Source organism: Aquarana catesbeiana, linkage group LG02 (genome assembly GCF_042186555.1).
Source record: "Aquarana catesbeiana isolate 2022-GZ linkage group LG02, ASM4218655v1, whole genome shotgun sequence".
Taxonomy (NCBI): Eukaryota; Metazoa; Chordata; class Amphibia; order Anura; family Ranidae; genus Aquarana; species Aquarana catesbeiana.
The window spans coordinates 5,233,849-5,251,647 of NC_133325.1; the positions used below are offsets into that span (position 1 = coordinate 5,233,849).

The 17,799-nt window shown below is 41.7% G+C and overlaps 1 protein-coding gene across 1 annotated transcript in view; it reads left to right on the forward strand.

Annotated features, from left to right (window-relative positions):
- The window catches only part of LOC141126605 (uncharacterized), a 111,506-nt gene that overhangs the window by 14,975 nt on the left and 78,732 nt on the right, over positions 1 to 17,799 (forward strand). The window contains exons 2-3 of the mRNA XM_073612527.1: positions 5,049 to 6,668; positions 10,931 to 10,935. Of these exons, the coding sequence (XP_073468628.1) occupies positions 5,371 to 6,668; positions 10,931 to 10,935 (1,303 nt within the window). The 5' untranslated portion in view covers positions 5,049 to 5,370. The remainder of the gene's footprint in view (positions 1 to 5,048; positions 6,669 to 10,930; positions 10,936 to 17,799) is intronic.

Below are 17,799 nucleotides of genomic sequence, written 5' to 3' on the forward strand. Positions count from 1 at the left end.
GACTATTTGGTTGCAGATTTCTTTCTTTTGTGGTTTGCATCAATTGCTTTGTTTATTCTAGGGGTGCATTGAATGCAAATTTTGGTACCAAAAATGCAGGATGCACCAGACTGAAGTCAGAAACGGAAAATTATAGTTTTTATAGTTTTTAAAAAGTATTTATATTTTTATATATAATTGTATTATATTCAACTTTTAATTAATATAATCGATTAAAATAATATGAATCTATTGTTGGCCATTATTGGCACCTTTAGTGAAAGAAAGGTCAAGAAAAATGCAGTCTGCAGTCTCTTACTTCAACTTAAACACACTGCTAATAGTATTAGCAAAAGTTCCATTCGGTGCACCTCTAGCAGACATGATCCAAGAGATGGTCAGAGACTGCAGACATGATACAGGAGATGATCAGAGACTGCAGACATGATACAGGAGATGATCAGAGACTGCAAACATGGTACAGGAGATGGTCAGAGACTGCAGACATAATACAGGAGATGGTCAGAGACTGCAGACATAATACAGGAGATGGTCAGAGACTGCAGACATAATACAGGAGATGGTCAGAGACTGCAGACATAATACAGGAGATGGTCAGAGACTGCAGACATGATACAGGAGATGGTCAGAGACTGCAGACATGATACAGGAGATGGTCAGAGACTGCAGACATGATACAAGAGATCAATGCAGCCTCACCAGTGCTCCTCAGATGCAGCCTGCCTGTGCCCGTCATGCAGCCTCACCAGTGCCCTCAGATGCAGCCTGCCTGTGCCCCTCATATGCAGCTTAACCAGTAGCCGTCATGCAGCCTTACCAGTGGCCGTCATGCAGCCTTACCAGTGGCCGTCATGCAGCCTCACCAGTGGCCGCCATGCAGCCTCACCAGTGGCCGCCAAGCAGCCTCACCAGTGGCCACCATGCAGCCTCACCAGTGGCCGCCATGCAGCCTCACCAGTGCCCACCATGCAGCCTCACCAGTGCAGCGATCTACGTGAGTCATGGTCGGGGCTGTATTTGAATTGCCAGGGCTGCAGTAACAATGTCCCACCTCCTGTGATCATGTCACACTGGGAAATTGCCGCTCTGTGAGAGGGAGGAGAGGAGGAGGGAGGGGAGGACTGGGGCATGCCAGGATGACACCCCCTCAATGGGTGGGGCCTCATCCCATTTTCGGCTCCCATTATCAGCAATTTTTTTTTCTTTTTAGTAAATTCCAAAAACACTGTTTTCGGCCACTGAAATTTCAGTGCATGGCTTGTTTATTCCCATTGAGAGGTGGAGAGATAAGGTCAGGAATATTTATTTATACAATGGTCATTGTTGATGGATATACCCTGCGGCAATGATCGTCAAAACTAAAACCAGACAGACTTGTTGAAATGAAATTGATTGATTAAATCGACTTTAGCACAACCAGCCTGCCTATAGATGGATCAAAATTCGATTCTGCTGAGCCCAATAGTGACCTGTCTATGGCCGGCTATAGTATGTGACTGTTGCTCCTTTGAAAAGTGATCCATGCTTGGATCTTTTTTTCAGTGCTGTTTGAGAGGTGGTGAGGCGGTGATATGATTCAGGTTCACACTAGAATGCTGTGTGGGAAAGCCGCGTTCCTGTGTGACTTCCCGCACCGCAATCCAATCACACTGCCCTTGTGATCTGCTGCGGGAGTCAGTGCAAAATTAGTGACACTCCAAATGCAGGAAACGAACGCAGTGCATTTGCCAAAACCAGATCACATGGTACAAAAGTAGCATGCAATGTGGTTGCCATGCATCTCAAACTGTAGTTCATGCACTACTTTTGGTGCAGTGCGATTTCAGACCATTCAAAATGAATGGGGCTGAAATCACAGAGCACAGAACTGCATATGAATTGCCCAGGAACCGCACAGCATTCCCATGCGATTCCCATGCATTTCCTAGTGTGAATGGACCCCTAACCTGATCATTGCTGTACTACCACTCTGCAGTCACATGCAGGGTGCTTGCATTGCAGCCCCATTAAACTGCATTACCTCATTTGGTGGCAGCAACATTCTGTTTAAGCACAGTATTGTGGCCGTGGCATGTGCACAGCTGGTAGCAGCTGTATGTTTACTGCTCAGACAGAGGGTCAGCAAAACAATGGCTCAACCACCCGGTTTTACTGCCCCCAGAGACATGTGGAAACAAGCCCTAAAGATCCTCTGAAACAGAACAGAGACCACTTCAATCAGCAGAGGATTCCTGAGCAGATCCCTTCCTGAATCAGAGCTGAACAGGATGGATGTCAGTTTTTACATCTGTGCCCATTTCTGATTGTGGCAGCAGACAGAGGAGGACCTGTGACAGCTCTATGGGAGGCTGGATGAAAACAGACTCCGGTGTCTATTAAAGCTGCACAATTAATCGTCAAGAATCGTTATCGCGATCCTGACTAAAGTGTTTCACAATTCTTTCTATGCAAAGAATTCTCTCTGCTCTTCTGAAGCCACAGCCGTCAAAAGAAAGAAAGAGAAAAAACGGGCAGTCTGTGAAGAGTCAAAACATTCTTTATCAGTTGAACTTAAGTATAAACATTGTAACAATTTGTCAATGGAATAGACTTTGTGTGTAAGTGAAAAAAGTTTAAACTCACTTTGCATACAAACGGTTAAACAAAGAGTGACACAAGCCATGGTACATGCAAAAACTGAAGCGATTTATCTAGACAAAATCCCCAAATTTGAATCCATATGGAAACCATGGATAGATCATTATCTCCCACCAGGCACAAATAAATCATTGATATAAACACAAAATAAGATAAATACTGTACTCTCTTTGATACATGTTTTATACTATACCACAATATATTACTCTCTGGAAGGTTTTTCTTCATCCCCTTTTTACGATTAACCCTTCCCTTTCCTTACCCCCTTCTTATAGTACAAATAGGGGCAGAACATTTGCTCCCTTACTATCCCAGGGAATACCAAGCCACAAAGACGGACCTTGGCCCTGATTGTAGTTTATAGTCCATTATTGTTTTATATTGCTTTGTATTATTATTTTATTATTACCCCTCTCTAACAGTAGATATTTATAATAATACCTGACTAATGTTCTTAGTCAGGTATTAGTCCGTTTCTATTTTGTACATTCTATTTTATTCTTCAATGCAAATATTCTAACACAATGCATTCATTATTTATTATATAATCTATCATAATATACTACAATTTTACCTTTATTTTATTAATTCTTATTTATTTTATTTTATTAATTTATATAAGAAGTTTTAATGAATGTTTTGACTTTATCTTGTAATACTTGTTTTCTTACAATACTGATTTATTTTAATTCATTGCAATCCATAAAAAAAATTAACGAAAAAAGTTTAACCCTTTAAACACTAAACCTTTTTCTGACATTTGTTGGTTTCAAGTTAAAATCATTTTTTTTTTGCTAGAAAATGACTTAGAACCCCCAAACATTATATATATATTTTTAGTAGACACCCTAGAGAATAAAATGGTGGTTGTTGCAATATTTTATGTCACAATGTATTTGCGCAGCAGTCTTTCAAATGCAACTTTTTTGGAAAAAATTACTTTAATGAATTAAAAAAAAAAAAAAAACCTAACCAGTAAAGTAAGCCCATTTTTTTGTATAATGTGAAAGCTTTTACGTCGCGAGAATCGTGATCTTTTTATTCTAAGCAAAAAAAATTATGATTCTCATTTTGGCCAGAATTTACTGTCTGTTTACATCAGGCTTTCTCTGATATGTCACATTTAGGTCCAGATAAATGGAAGAGGGCACAGTTCTTTTTTGATTTTTTTTTTTCCCCAGAACTGGAAGGATTCAGAGCTAGGCAGGTGTAAACAGTCCATTTATATCAGCCTGTCCATAGGGCTGCATGGACCTTCCGATCAGGTCCTCCTGATAGGGCTGCATGGACCTTCCAATCAGGTCCTTCTGATAGGGCTGCATGGACCTTCCGATCAGGTCCTAATGATGGGGCTGCATGGACCTTCCGATCAGGTCCTCCTGATGGGGCTGCATGGACCTTCCGATCAGGTCCTCCTGATAGGGCTGCATGGACCTTCCGATCAGGTCCTCCTGATAGGGCTGCAGGGACCTTCTGATCAGGTCCTCCTGATAGGGCTGCAGGGACCTTCCGATCAGGTCCTCTTGATAGGGCTGCATGGACCATCCGATCAGGTCCTCTTGATAGGGCTGCATGGACCTTCCGATCAGGTCCTCCTGATAGGGCTGCATGGACCTTCCGATCAGGTCTTCCTGAAAAATTGAGTGGAGGACCTGAATGGAATACCCATGTGAAAGGACCCCTGTAGATCACCAGAGTGCACTTATTTCTGCACTCCTGTGATCTGTATGCAGCTAACAGGGGGCTAAAGTCTGCAGTCAGCTGATGTAAAAAAATATTGGTACTATGCAAGTGCATGCCACAAAAATTACAAGCCTTTTGATGCATGCTGATATATTGGCCCCACCGCATTCTTTACCCAACAGGGATTGGTGGAGATGATAGACGGGGTGGGGGGGCAGTTTCCCATTTTTGCCCCAGGCACTGGATTACCTTGTCCCAGCACTGGGCCGAAGGTACTCTGAATGAACTGAGGGGCTACCTGAAGACAGTCCTTTTAAAAGAATGGTAGATGGAGTGTTTCCTGGGAATGGGAGGACGAGTCTTCTCTCTCAGATGTTGTCTTGCATTTCAATCTGCAATGTTTGGATATCCCGATAGATTTGTGAAACGTGCCCACAATTCAATCCCAAGCACACACACCCCCCCCATCACTATGCAGCACAATGCTCTAAATGAGAACAAAGAACGAGATTATCCTGCAGGAAATTGTAATAAATTGTCAATTTTACCAGCCAATGGGAATAATAGACTGTCCTCAATATAAAGTACACATATTTAAACATGTATAATATTGTACATATTCCTTCTATATATAACATATATTTAATCATGAATGTAAAAATAGAAAGTAACTTTTTATTTAACCCTTTATATATAATTCTGACTTTTTATTTTTTTTTTCTGTTTAGGTGGATTGGTGACTCAAGTTTTTGGACATGCTTGTCTTAGTCATATTTTTAAGTCAGATGAGAAACGAGCCATATGGGTGTCTTAAGTGACTGAAAGTATTTTTTGCAGTTCGTGTAGGATTCAAGCCATATCAGTGTTCTAAAGGTTGTAGGTGTTTTGGAGCCTCTTCAAGATTGATCCATCCTCAGAGGACAACAGGAGAGAAATTGATTCAATGTTCTGGAAGTGACAATGGCTTTACAATAAAGTCCAACCCATGTATGCATAAGATAAGTCATTTCAGAAGATATTTCTTGTTTGGAATGGGATAAAGGTTTTTCTATGGAGGCAAAATTTGTTACACACCAGAAGGTTCACACTGGAGAAAAGCCGTATCAATGTTCTGAATGTGAAAAAGAATTTTCAACCAAGAAAGAGCTTATCGTACACCAGAGTGGTCACAATGGAAAGAAACCTTTTCAGTGTTTTGAATGTGATAAAACTTTCACACAGAAGGGTAATCTTATCACACACAAGAGGATTCACACTGGAGAGAAGCCATATCAGTGTTCTAAATGTGACAAAGCTTTTTCAACCAAGGACACGCTTATTACACACCAGAGGGTTCACAATGGAGAGAAACCTTTTCAATGTTCTGAATGTGGCAAAACTTTTACACAGATGGGTAATCTTAACAAACACAAAATGATTCACACTGGAAAGAGGCCATATCAATGTTCAGAATGTGACAAAGCTTTTATACAGAAAGATAACCTTATTACACACCAGATGACTCACACTGGGGAGAAGTCATATGAGTGTTCAGAATGTGACAAAGCTTTTACATTTAAGTCAAATCTCCTCAGCCACCAGAAAATTCACACTGGAGAGAAGCCATATGAGTGTTCTGAATGTGGCAAAGCTTTTACAACAAAGAAAGAGCTTATCACACACCAGAGAGTTCACACTGGAGAGAAGCCATATAAGTGTTCTGAATGTAACAAAGCTTTTAGAACAAAGTCACACCTTATCAGTCACCAGATGATTCACACGGGAAGGAAGCAGTATGAGTGTTCTGAATGTGAAAAAGCTTTCTTAGAGAAGAGAGACCTTATCGGACACCAGATGATTCACACTGGAGAGAAGCCTTATGAGTGTTCTGAATGTGACAAAGCATATACAGACAAGAGAGGGCTTAGCAGACATCAGAAAATTCACATTGAAGAGAAGCCATATGAGTGTTCTGAATGTGACAAAGCTTTTATACAGAAGTCAGGCCTTATAAGACACCAGAGAATTCACACTGGAGAGAAACTATATCAGTGTTCTGAATGTGATAAAGCTTTTACAGAGAGGGAAACCCTTTTCCAACACACGAGGGTCCACACCAGAGAGAAGCCATATCAATGTTCTGAATGTGGCAAAGCTTTTACAGTGAAGTCAAACCTTATCAGACACCAGAGGGTTCACACTGGAGAGAAGCCATTTCAATGTTCTGAATGTGGCAAAGCTTTTACCATGAAGTCAAGTCTTATCATACACCAGAGGGTTCACACTGGAGAGAAGCCATTTCAATGTTTTGAATGTGATAAAGCTTTTACAGGTAATTCCGGGCTAATCGATCACCAGAGGATTCATAAGCTTCAGCTGCAGTAAGGAACCTCTGGAAGAAGGGGGATATTATAGGGGTAGGAGCTAAGCTGTAATGAAAGACTTCAGGGTATCTCAGTTGCACACCTCGTGTCATCTCACACGCTAGTAAAAAAGTATATTGCTATTTTGAAAAAAATAAATAAAATAAGTGAGCAAACAGGAATGTAATGGGTGGACACTTTAGTATTTATGTCAATTGGGTACAACCTAGAAAGTCCTTGAATATTCTACATTTTGACAATTTTTTTGGCAGGCAACAATGGGCTGTTTCCTTATGATTCTTATCTGTACCCTTTTTATGGGTCTTTGTCTGAACATGTAATGCATTTGCATGATTCCCTAGCTGTGTTCCCAAGTGTTTCCTTCATTACCTGATCCTGAGCTAATACGTGACCAACACTGCCTCAGTACAGGGAGACTGGGTAGAAGTCAAGCGGCATCTTGCCAAGCCTCTGAAGCCTCGGTGGGAGAGTCCTTTCCAGGTTCTATTGACAATTGCTATATCAGTCAATCATGAGAGCTCCAGCTAAGCCCATCTTGTATATTTCCCTCAACTATTACCATGATCAATGCCTCCTCTCCATATTCCACCTCCTCTCATGGATGACAGCTATGCAGACAGGGACACAAGGCATGCAGAAGTCTCCATTCCATGAGAAAGCAACTTCTTAAACTGGCACAGGCCTTGCAACAGTGAGTTGCTGCTGTTTTATGGGAGAAATTCAACCTTATTCCAGCTGGCTACTAGAGTTTTATTCAGTTCTGCTGAAAGTGTAAGGGATTTCATCAGGTGAAGATTGGATGTGCTTATCTAGTTTTTCTGTCCATCTATTGGTCACCTCCATAGACCAATCATACAAGACAGCTACAAGAGATCTAAACTTACAAAGGGCTGAGTATGTGGTCATATTCCTACAACTTCTACTGGGGGACTGAAATTTATCTCATTGGGGTTCTCTTTATTGACTGAGTAGACCTTCTTTTTTTTTTTTTTTTAGTAGATTTTATATGTGACACTTTTTTATATGTAACACTTTTTGACCCTGGAAACATTTTGTGATGTTAAGTATAACTTGCGCCATGTATGTCATTGTTGATTTTGCCCAATCTGTCATTAACCATGTTAGTCCCGGGGCTTTTCTCTCCCTAAACCCCTTGAGTCCCAGAGCATTTCATTTTTGGCAATGTCTCAGTTCTGCACATTATATGTTTAGAATTTGTAGTCTACCCAAATGTACACATCATCAGATTTTTGGGACTGATAGGGATTAACTACTTTAGCTCCGGAAGGTTTTACACCCTTCATGACAAGGCCATTTTATTTTTGCCATTTGGCACAGTGCTACTTATTTTTTATTACATTAATGAAAAAAAAAATTGAATATTTAGAAAAAAAAAACAATTTTCTACTTTCTGCTATAAAACATATGCAATAAAATAACATTTCTTCATAAAGTTTGCCCAAAATGTATTCTGCTACATGTCATAGGTAAAGAAAAAAAAATCCCCAAAAATGCACATTAGCTGGTTTGTGTGCAAGTTATAGCATCTACGAGCTATGGTATATATACTGTATATTGGAAAATTGATCAATCCTGATGTACTGATGGCCTATCTAATTTTTTGGGGCCCCTAAAATGCCAGGACAGTACAAATACCCCCCAAATTACCTATTTTTGGAATGTACACAGTCTGAGGTATTTAGTAGGAGGCATGGCAAGTATTTTGAAGTTGTAATTGTTCATCACATTTTTTTGGGAAGATTAAGAAATTAAATAGTTTGTTTTTTTCATTTTTTTTTTTTACATCCTGTCAGCAGCACAATACAGCATCATTTTATGACCGACGTGGCCGTGATTAGGGACGCTGACTGGTGACAGTATGTTAAAAATAAATAAATATTTTTTTAAAAACATGTATTAATTTTTTTTAACATTTTAAACAAATTTCTTTCTTTTTTTTTACATTCTTGCATCAGAGTAGTTCTGTGACACTGTACTACTCTTGGGGGGAGGAAGTTTGATCAGGGATCGACTTTTTTGACACTTTGGTTTGCTGTTACAATGATGATCACTGTAACTGCAATGTTTTGCACTGTCATGACTGGGTTACATTTGTAACTATTATGTGCTATGATTGGTCCACAGCTATTGCATGGTACAGGGTGCTGTGACTGGCCCAGGTACCATGTGATATCTGTGGGACAATCACAGCTGTTATGGATGGAATTCATAACTAACAGCTTTTTTGACATAGTGATAAAGTGAATGGTTATTGGCAGCTGAAATATGTTGTGTCTTGTGGACACAGCGGTCACTGTAGTGGTGCACTGCACATCCCAGGGGGGCACACCAGTACGCAGGTGCCAAGTGATACAGGGTCACTTAGCTTGTAGCTGTCACCCACCCGCAGTATATGTACTTCAGGTGGTCGGCAACTGGGACATTTGATAGGAAATTTAGATACATATATTTTATTTCCTGGGTTTTTATTGGTAATACATTGGAAAAAATGTATATTTTCCAGTAATTTATTCCAAATCCACAACATAATCTCTAGATCTTTAGATCTCTTATATAATCTCTCTCTATTTTACAAAAAATGTGAGTATGGTATTGTGTTTATATGTTTATATTTTTTTTGTTTCCTGAAAATTTGCATTTGATAAATAGCATAACAAATATTGTGAGACTTAAACTGCAACTTCCACCATTTTATTGTCCAGTGCCTCTGATTTCAGAAAATATCTACTGTTTGGGGGGTTCTAAGTAATTTTCTAGCAAACATTGCTGATTTTAACAGCATTAAAAATAAAAATATTTCCTCGGACAGGAAAGTCCGAGCCATCTTTCAGCATTGTGATTTTGATTGAAAATTACTCAGTCATGTAACACTGTTCACAAAATTAATTTTATATGTTTTTTTTTAGAATATAAAGCTTTCTTTTGGTGGTATCTATGTGCCATTGTGTTTTTTATTTCTTTACTATACAGTATCAATGGAAAAATACTGAACATTTTAGTTTTCTTTCTTTTCTGCTAATAAACTTTACAAATAAATCTTTCTTCATAAATGTAGCCAAAATATATTCTGCTGCATTTATTTGATCAAAAATAAATCAGTGTATATTTTGTTTTCTGTGTGAGAGTTATAGAGTCTACAGATTATGGTGAATATATGCGAAAAGTAACAACCGTGATGTTCTGACTATCTGTCTCATTTATTAAGGTTCTAAAATTTCAGGACAGTACAACCACCACCACCCTGGCACATTTTTGGAAAGTAGACACCCCAAGCTATTTAGTAAGAAGTATGATGAGTTTATGTGAAGTTGTAATATTTTGCCACATTTTTTTGAAAATGAAGTAAATACAATTTGATTTTATTTAACAAAGTTGTCACTTTAACAAGTTATTTCTCACACACGGCACAGGAATATTTACAATTAAACCCCAAAACACATTCTTCTACTCTCCCTGAGTATGGAGATCCCACATGTGTCAAATGTTTTCGCCTCCTAGATGCATAGAGGGGCCCAAAATCGAAGGATCACCTTTAGGATTTCAATTACATTTTGCATCAAACTTGCTGACTACCTATCACATTTCACGAGGTCCCGAAGTGCCAGGATAGAAGAAACATCTACAAAATGAGGTATGGTGATATCACATTTTTTGCCACAAGTTTTTTGGGAAAATGAAAAAACAAAATGAAATTGTAGAGTATTTTGTTTACTAACAGCTGTTGTATAATATTATATTTCTCATACATACTATAGGAATGAATAGAATTACACCCCAAAACATTCTCTGATGTTCCTCCTGAGTATGGGGATAGCACATATTTCAAAAGCCTAGCTGTATAGAGGGTCCCAAAATCCAAAGAGCACCTTCAGGCTTGCAAGGGGCATACTTTACACATCTACTTCCCTGACTACCTATCACATGTCTGGGGTTCATGGAGTGTCAGGAAAATTGGAACTCCCACAAAAAACTGGCACTGGTGTGGCAGTGATAAGAAACACTGTTGCTGGCTTACACTGGTCTGGTGACATTGGGACTTGTGTGGTGGTGATCAGGAATCCTGTGGCTTGCTCCACTGGTCTTGTGACACTGGGACTTCTGTGGCCTTGGGAAGAGCTGGGATTGATGTTGAGCAGGAATGTAATAAGTGCAATGTGCAGAAGATAAATGCTTTCGGGTCCCCGCTCAGGCTGTCAAAGTCCAGTTAGTTGGATGACGCTGACCAGTGAGGGTGCAGGCTGAGGAAATGTCCACCAAGACCCAAAGCAAACTGCAAAACAGGCCACTTTCACACTGAGGCGCTGTCCCCGTTAGCGCTAAAGCACCGCTAGTTTTAGTGGTGCTTTACCAGCATTTTAGAGGCGCTTTTCGGCCTCTAGAGCGGCGCTTTTAGCCCCCTCTAGTGCCCAAAAAGGGTTAAAAGTGCCTGCAAAGTGCCTTAGCAGGTGCTTAGGCAGCACTGGCAGGGGCGTTTTGGGAGCGGTGTATACATTGCTCCTAAACTACCCCAAAGATGGTGCTTGCCAGACTTTTTTTCCTGTCCTAAAGGTGCACCGCCCTAGTGTGAAAGCACTGGGGCTGCAGAAGAGGCAGTTTACATGTGCTTTTCAGGTGCTATTTTTAGTGCAAAAATGTCTGTAAATCGCCTCAGTGTGAAAGTGGCCTAAAAGATAGCCCGACCACCGCACACCTCACTCGGCCCGAGTGCTAAGCAAGTAAGTAAAAGCAGCCTCAGCTCGATTCACCCAGACCACAACTCCAACATTTTTCACCCTGCCTCTAGGGCTTGATTATGGAGATCTTTTCATGACCCCTTTGGGTCTGGTGTGGATTTTAAGGAGAACCCAATGCCAAAATTAAAGAAAAACAGCTTGGGGTCCCCCCAAAAGTCCATACCAGACCCTTATCAGAGTATGCAGCCTGACATGTCAGGAAGGGGGGGGGGACAAGCAGAACCAGGCCACATACCCTCAACATGGGGGTGCTTTGGGGCACTCCAAAGATCCTTGTCCCCATGTTAATGGGGACAAGGGTCTTTTCCCCACAACCCTGGGCTAAGGTTGTGGGGGTCTGCGGGAGGGGGGCTTAGCAAAATCTGGAAGCCCTCTTTAACAAGGGGGCCCCAGAACCCAGCACCCCCCCCCATTGTGAATGAGTATAAGGTACTATGTACCCCTACCTATTCACCAAAAAAAGTAAAACAATAAAAAACAGTGTACCAGACTACGGCTGCACTGTATTGTGTACACCACCAGAAGTGTAGTAGAAACAGTACACCGCAGAATTCACTGTAGATATAGGCTACATTAGATGCAGAATATATATATATATATATATATATATATATATATATATATATATATATATATATAAATATAATGTAGCGCCCACCTACTTAGGTGTGTGCTATATAGTCAGTATGGGTTAGTGACAGGTGAAATTGTCAGTGCTTTGCCCTGTTGGTAAAACCTGTCTGGGTTTGATTGGTTGGGAGAGAGTTGTTAGAGTAGAATAGGAGGGGGTGTGACCACCTGCCTTCTGTTTGATAGATGCCCTGCTCTTCCAGTGAGTGGTACTGGAAGGAAGGTAGGCGGAGCAGGGAGCAGTCAATTTGTATGTGCTCCCTTGGACCAATCATTAATTTGATTGGGCCGGGACAAAGTACACATATAAATTGGAGGTCACATGCTCTGGGGGGGGTTTGAGTCATGGAGTTCTAGCCATGTGAGGAGAATGAGGCTTGGGGTGCGGAAGGCCTTAGGGCCTGAAGGTCGGAGTCATGGAGAAGGATAGCATTGGAAAAGACAACAGGAGGTCAGGATCGAGTTGCTGAAATGTGATCAATGGGTCCGGGCTTGAAGGTCTGGGGGTGTAATGTTCTCAGGACCGGATAGTTAAGAGACTCTGGACCGGAATGTATGGAGGGTTCAGAGACCTTCATACTGGATGGTTCGCCTAAATTATGTACCAACATCAAAGAAAACTCTAGGAGCAATGGATCAGACGTTACCATATGGGACAGTTCTGAACATTCGGAGCAGGAAGTAGCTGCTAAGCGGACGCGGTAGATCGGGGATCAACCCGAATTTTCCTGGACAAACCTGGCGGGATTGCAGAAGTCAAGCTGGGCAGGTGAGGCCTGGGGCTATCAGAATCCACTACCAGGTGTTTTTCAGAGAAACACTGGGCAGTCATTTTAAGGGAAAAAGGCTATGGCTACCATTACAGTAACCAAAGGGACTTTAAGGCAGCTCATATTTCCTGGGGACACATGAAAATGAATGGTAAATGCTTGTTTCATCTCGATCTTAAGAAGGAGGAATAAAGTTATTTTCAATTGTTCTGGATTGTCTGTTCTATGTTAGATCTGTGCAGGGAAGGAAGAGCAGAACCACATTGGTAAGGAAGTGAAAGACTTGACTTACAGCTCCTATGGGGGTAGTGCGCTACATATATATATATATATATATTAATTCACCGCCTGAAGTACATTAGAAATAGTACACCACGGAATGCACTGTAGATATATATATATACACATACATACACTAGACTGACTGTATATATATATATATATATATATCAAATACACTGTCACTAACTGAATAACATGCTTGCTTAATCTAAATCAAGCTATCTCTCCATCCACGCCAACAACACTGCACAGGGCCGCCGTGTAGACAGCCTTATATAGTGTGGGGCGTTGACTTAGTCCCCCTGAGCCATGATTGGTCAAAGGCTCCCTGCCTTTGGCAAATTATGGCTCTCTTAGCAAAGGGCGCTGGGATTGGCCAAAGCATGCAGGTCAGGTGCATGCTTTGGCCAATCATCATACAGCAATGCACTGCGATCTCTAGGGGGTATTCTGAGGGCACTCAAATTTGCCGTGAACGCCCCATCATGTTTATTCTTCGGCGAATGGGCGAAGACCCGATGTTCGAGTCGAACTTATGTTCGACCCGCACATCAAGCTCATCCCTAATCAAGAGTACCTCTATAGGGTTATGGTGTGAGGGTGCCACAGACACCAAAAGACCGATTTGTACGCACCTGTTTGACAGGTGCATAACATTTCAATTTTTAACAGCAAGACCAATTCTTGGTTTCATCAAGAGCATCTCTATAGGGTTATGGTGTGAAGGCACCTCCGACACTTAAAGACTAATTTTTCCGCACCTGTTACTTCTATCCAAAGTCTGTGGAAGAAACACCAGAATTTATCCAAAAAATCTGTAATCTTATTCCCAGTGCACTACATTGTGGCCTCCTCATACAGACTGGCTCTCCAAGCCATTGTTTACTAAATAAAGAAAGCTTGCAGGGAAATGACATTTTTTGGCTTTATGAATGCAATTATTGCTGCAGAAGGTTCTATACACAGTACAGATGTGCCACTTTATAGACTAAGGGGACCCCCTAGGCACTATATTGAAAGGAATTTTTCATTTTTATGCTTTCACTTTAAGCATCGGTAAATCACTGCTCAATTGTTATTGCCTTTTTTTTCATTGACACATGTCCCACAGGGCAGTAGCCGGACCCCCATAACCATTGTATGCCTAATTACTTGCATATAAGCCTTTAAAATGGGCACTTTTGATTTTTCCAGTTCGGGTGCCATAGACTTCAATGGGGTTAGTTATTCGGTTCCAAACTTTTGCAATGTTCTAAAGTTTTGGTGCAAACCGAACTGGGGGTCGTTAGGCCCCTCCCTAGTTGTCATTATGGGTGAGATGATTTCCCTGACAAGTTAAGTAGTTTTGCAGGTTCTGGATCAATGCTCCTGGAACTAGTGTGCTGACCACTATTAAACTCTATTGGTTCTCTCACAAAGTTTTGTAATTTTAGATGGTAAAGTGCTGGTGGAATCATCCCTTTTATAGGTGGCACATACTGCTAAATGCTAACCAACCAGATGGACTCCACTTCTCAGACTTGTTTGTAATTATATACTTTTTATTGTGATGTTTTGCTTTTTCCTCTCACCTTCTGTTCTGGTGACAACTGTAACATTTTGCATGTCTCTTCTTTTTCGGTCTGGGAAATAAGGGCCCCCAGGACACACACAGGGGCTGACATAGACAAAAATAAAAGCCCAACAGAGGTCCAATCCCACTTCAAAGACTAAAAGGAAAAGTTTTGGCTAATTGTTGACTTTAATTCCCTTTGTAGAGCAATTTCCAGGCTCGGTCACGGATCTGGCTGGTTTTCACTCACCAGCGGGTTCATCATTGGAGGCATTAGGAGGTAGATGAGACAAAGGAGTGAATGGATGGCGGGTAAGATGTGTTTCTAAAACCTGTATGCCAGAAGATTGAAGCCACCTGGGATATAGAAGAATGACATGACACACACATGAGAGGAACATGTGCCAAATGCCTTAGACCGGGCCTCTTTGGAGGACAATTTTAGCACAGCTTTGATGATGAAGATATAGCATTATAGTGGAAATATCAAAAACAAGTGCCTAAATCAATTGTATGAGGCCAAAGATGCTGTTGATGGTGGTGTTGCCACAAGAGGCCTCCACTATGGACATGTGATCGCAGTAAGATTTGCTAATCATTTCATATCCACAGTAGGGTAACCGGATCACTAGGTAAATACAAGGGCTGATCATGAGCACCCCTCGTAAAACCAGGACTGAGCCAATCCGGGTGATCACTGGATCAGTAAGAATGGCAAAGTATCTTAACGGATAACATATTGCTACATAGCGATCAAATGCCATCGCCACCAGGACTCCGGACTCCATATAGGTGAAGAAATGGACAAAATACATCTGGATTACACATCTACTAAAAGATAAAACCCGAGAGTTCAGCCAAAGGACAGCCAGCATCTGTGGTGCTATAGTAAGGGAGAACATGAAGTCTGTGGTGGCCAACAATGACAGGAACATCTACATGGGAGCACGGAGACCACGATGAGATAGAATGATGAAAACAACAAGAGGGTTTCCTATCAACGAACACATGAACATGATGAAGAACGGTACCGCAATGATGGAATGGAATCTCTCCAGTCCAGGAACTCCAAGGAGGGTGAACCTCACCAATCTCAATTCTGTGATGTTTACAGACATTTTTATTTAAAAGACATTTCAGTCTTTAAAGTCAATAAAGTAAAATCCTTAAATATCATATAATGACAATAATGATGAATTTGTATCCAGGAATCCCTCCCTGCTATTGGCTGGTTGAAACCAAAGGTCTCAGAAAATGTCCTCAGTTCTTGTACAAATGTGATAAATGTAATATCCTGGAGAATAAAGAAAAACATGAAGGATATTGCTAGTCAAAGTGAAAAAATACATGTTAAATGTTCATTTCTGAATTCAGCAAAATGGATTTAAAATTAGACTTGAGAAACTTAGCATTAAGTAATCACCGGGACCAGGGGGCTTGCACCCGAGGGTACGTAGGGAACTCAGTCAAGTAATTGCCAGACCATTGTTCCTAATTTTTACTGACAGTCTACTGACTGGAATGGTACCAGCTGATTGGAGAAAAGCCAATGTAGCTCCAATATTTAAAAAGGGCCCAAAATACATCCCTGGGAATTACAGACCAGTTAGCCTAACATCAATAGTATGTAAAATCTTGGAGGGGATGATAAGGGACTATATACAAGATTTTAGTAATGAGAACAGTATCATTAGCAGTAATCAGCATGGATTCATGAAGAATTGTTCTTGCCAAACCAATCTACTAACCTTCTATGAGGAGGTGAGTTGCCATCTAGATAAAGGAAGGCCCGTAGACGTGGTGTATCTGGATTCTACAAAAGCATTTGACACAGTTCCCCATAAACGTTTACTGTACAAAATAAGGTCCGTTGGCATGGACCATAGGGTGAGTACATGGATTGAAAACTGGCTACAAGGGCGTGTTCAGAGGGTGGTGATAAATGGGGAGTACTCAGAATGGTCAGGGGTGGGTAGTGGGGTCCCCCAGGGTTCTGTTCTGGGACCGATCCTATTTAATTTGTTTATAAACGACCTGAAAAAAAAAAAAACACCCCGCCACTGATCCGCCTCCATGGGAGGCACCTGCCATAATGACCGTCCTCTCAGGTGACAGTTCTTTTTGTAACTGAGGGCGGGGCCACACGGTGATGTCCCCAGGTGACCCCGCCCCCCTCTGATGCATGGGGACATCCCTATGGCTTCCCCGTAGCGTTAGAGGGGGCGGGGTCACCCAGTTACGTCACCGGGTGGCCCCACCCCCCTCTGACGCTATGGGGAAGCCATAGGGATGTCCCCGTGCATCAGAGGGGGGCAGGGTCACCCGGGCATGTCATCGTGTGGCCCTGCCCTCAGTTATAAAAGAACTGTCACCTGCAATGACACATCATATGGCAGGCTGCTTTTTTTCTTCTTTTTCGGTCCGTCGGAGTGAGAGAAGAAGATGAATGGACTTTGGGGGACATTTTTATTTATTTTTTTTTTAATAAAGGACTTGTCCCACGCCGTGTCTTGTCATTTTTACCATTTTGACACTTTTTTTGTGAAATGGTAGGGGTACATTTGTACCCCGTTACCATTTCACACAGGGGGCTTCCAGATTCCGATAAGCCCCCCGCCCGTGGACCCCCACAACCACCCGGCAAGGGTTGTGGGGATGAGGCTCTTGTCCCCATCAACATGGGGACAAGGTGCTTTGCGGGGCTACCCCAAAGCACCCTCCCCATGTTGAGGGCATGTGGCCTGGTACAGGTTCAGGAGGGGGGCTCTCTCTCATCCCCCCTCTTTTCCTGCAGCCTGCCAGGTTGCATGCTCAGATAAGGGTCTGATTTTTGGGGGACCCCCACACCTTTTTTTTTATTTTGGAGCGGGGTTCCCCTTAAAATCCATACCAGATTTGGGTCTGGTATGAATTTTGAGGGGGACCCCCACACCATTTATTTTACATTTTGGTGCGGGTTCCCTTTAATATCCATACCAGACCTGAGGGGCCTGGTATGGAATTTGGGGGGACCCCCCACGCAATTTTTTTAAAATTTTGGTTCAGGGTTCCCTTTAACCACTTCCGGACCGCCGCACTACGATGTACGTCCAAACTTTAAAGGGAGATACCATTGTTATGGCAGCATC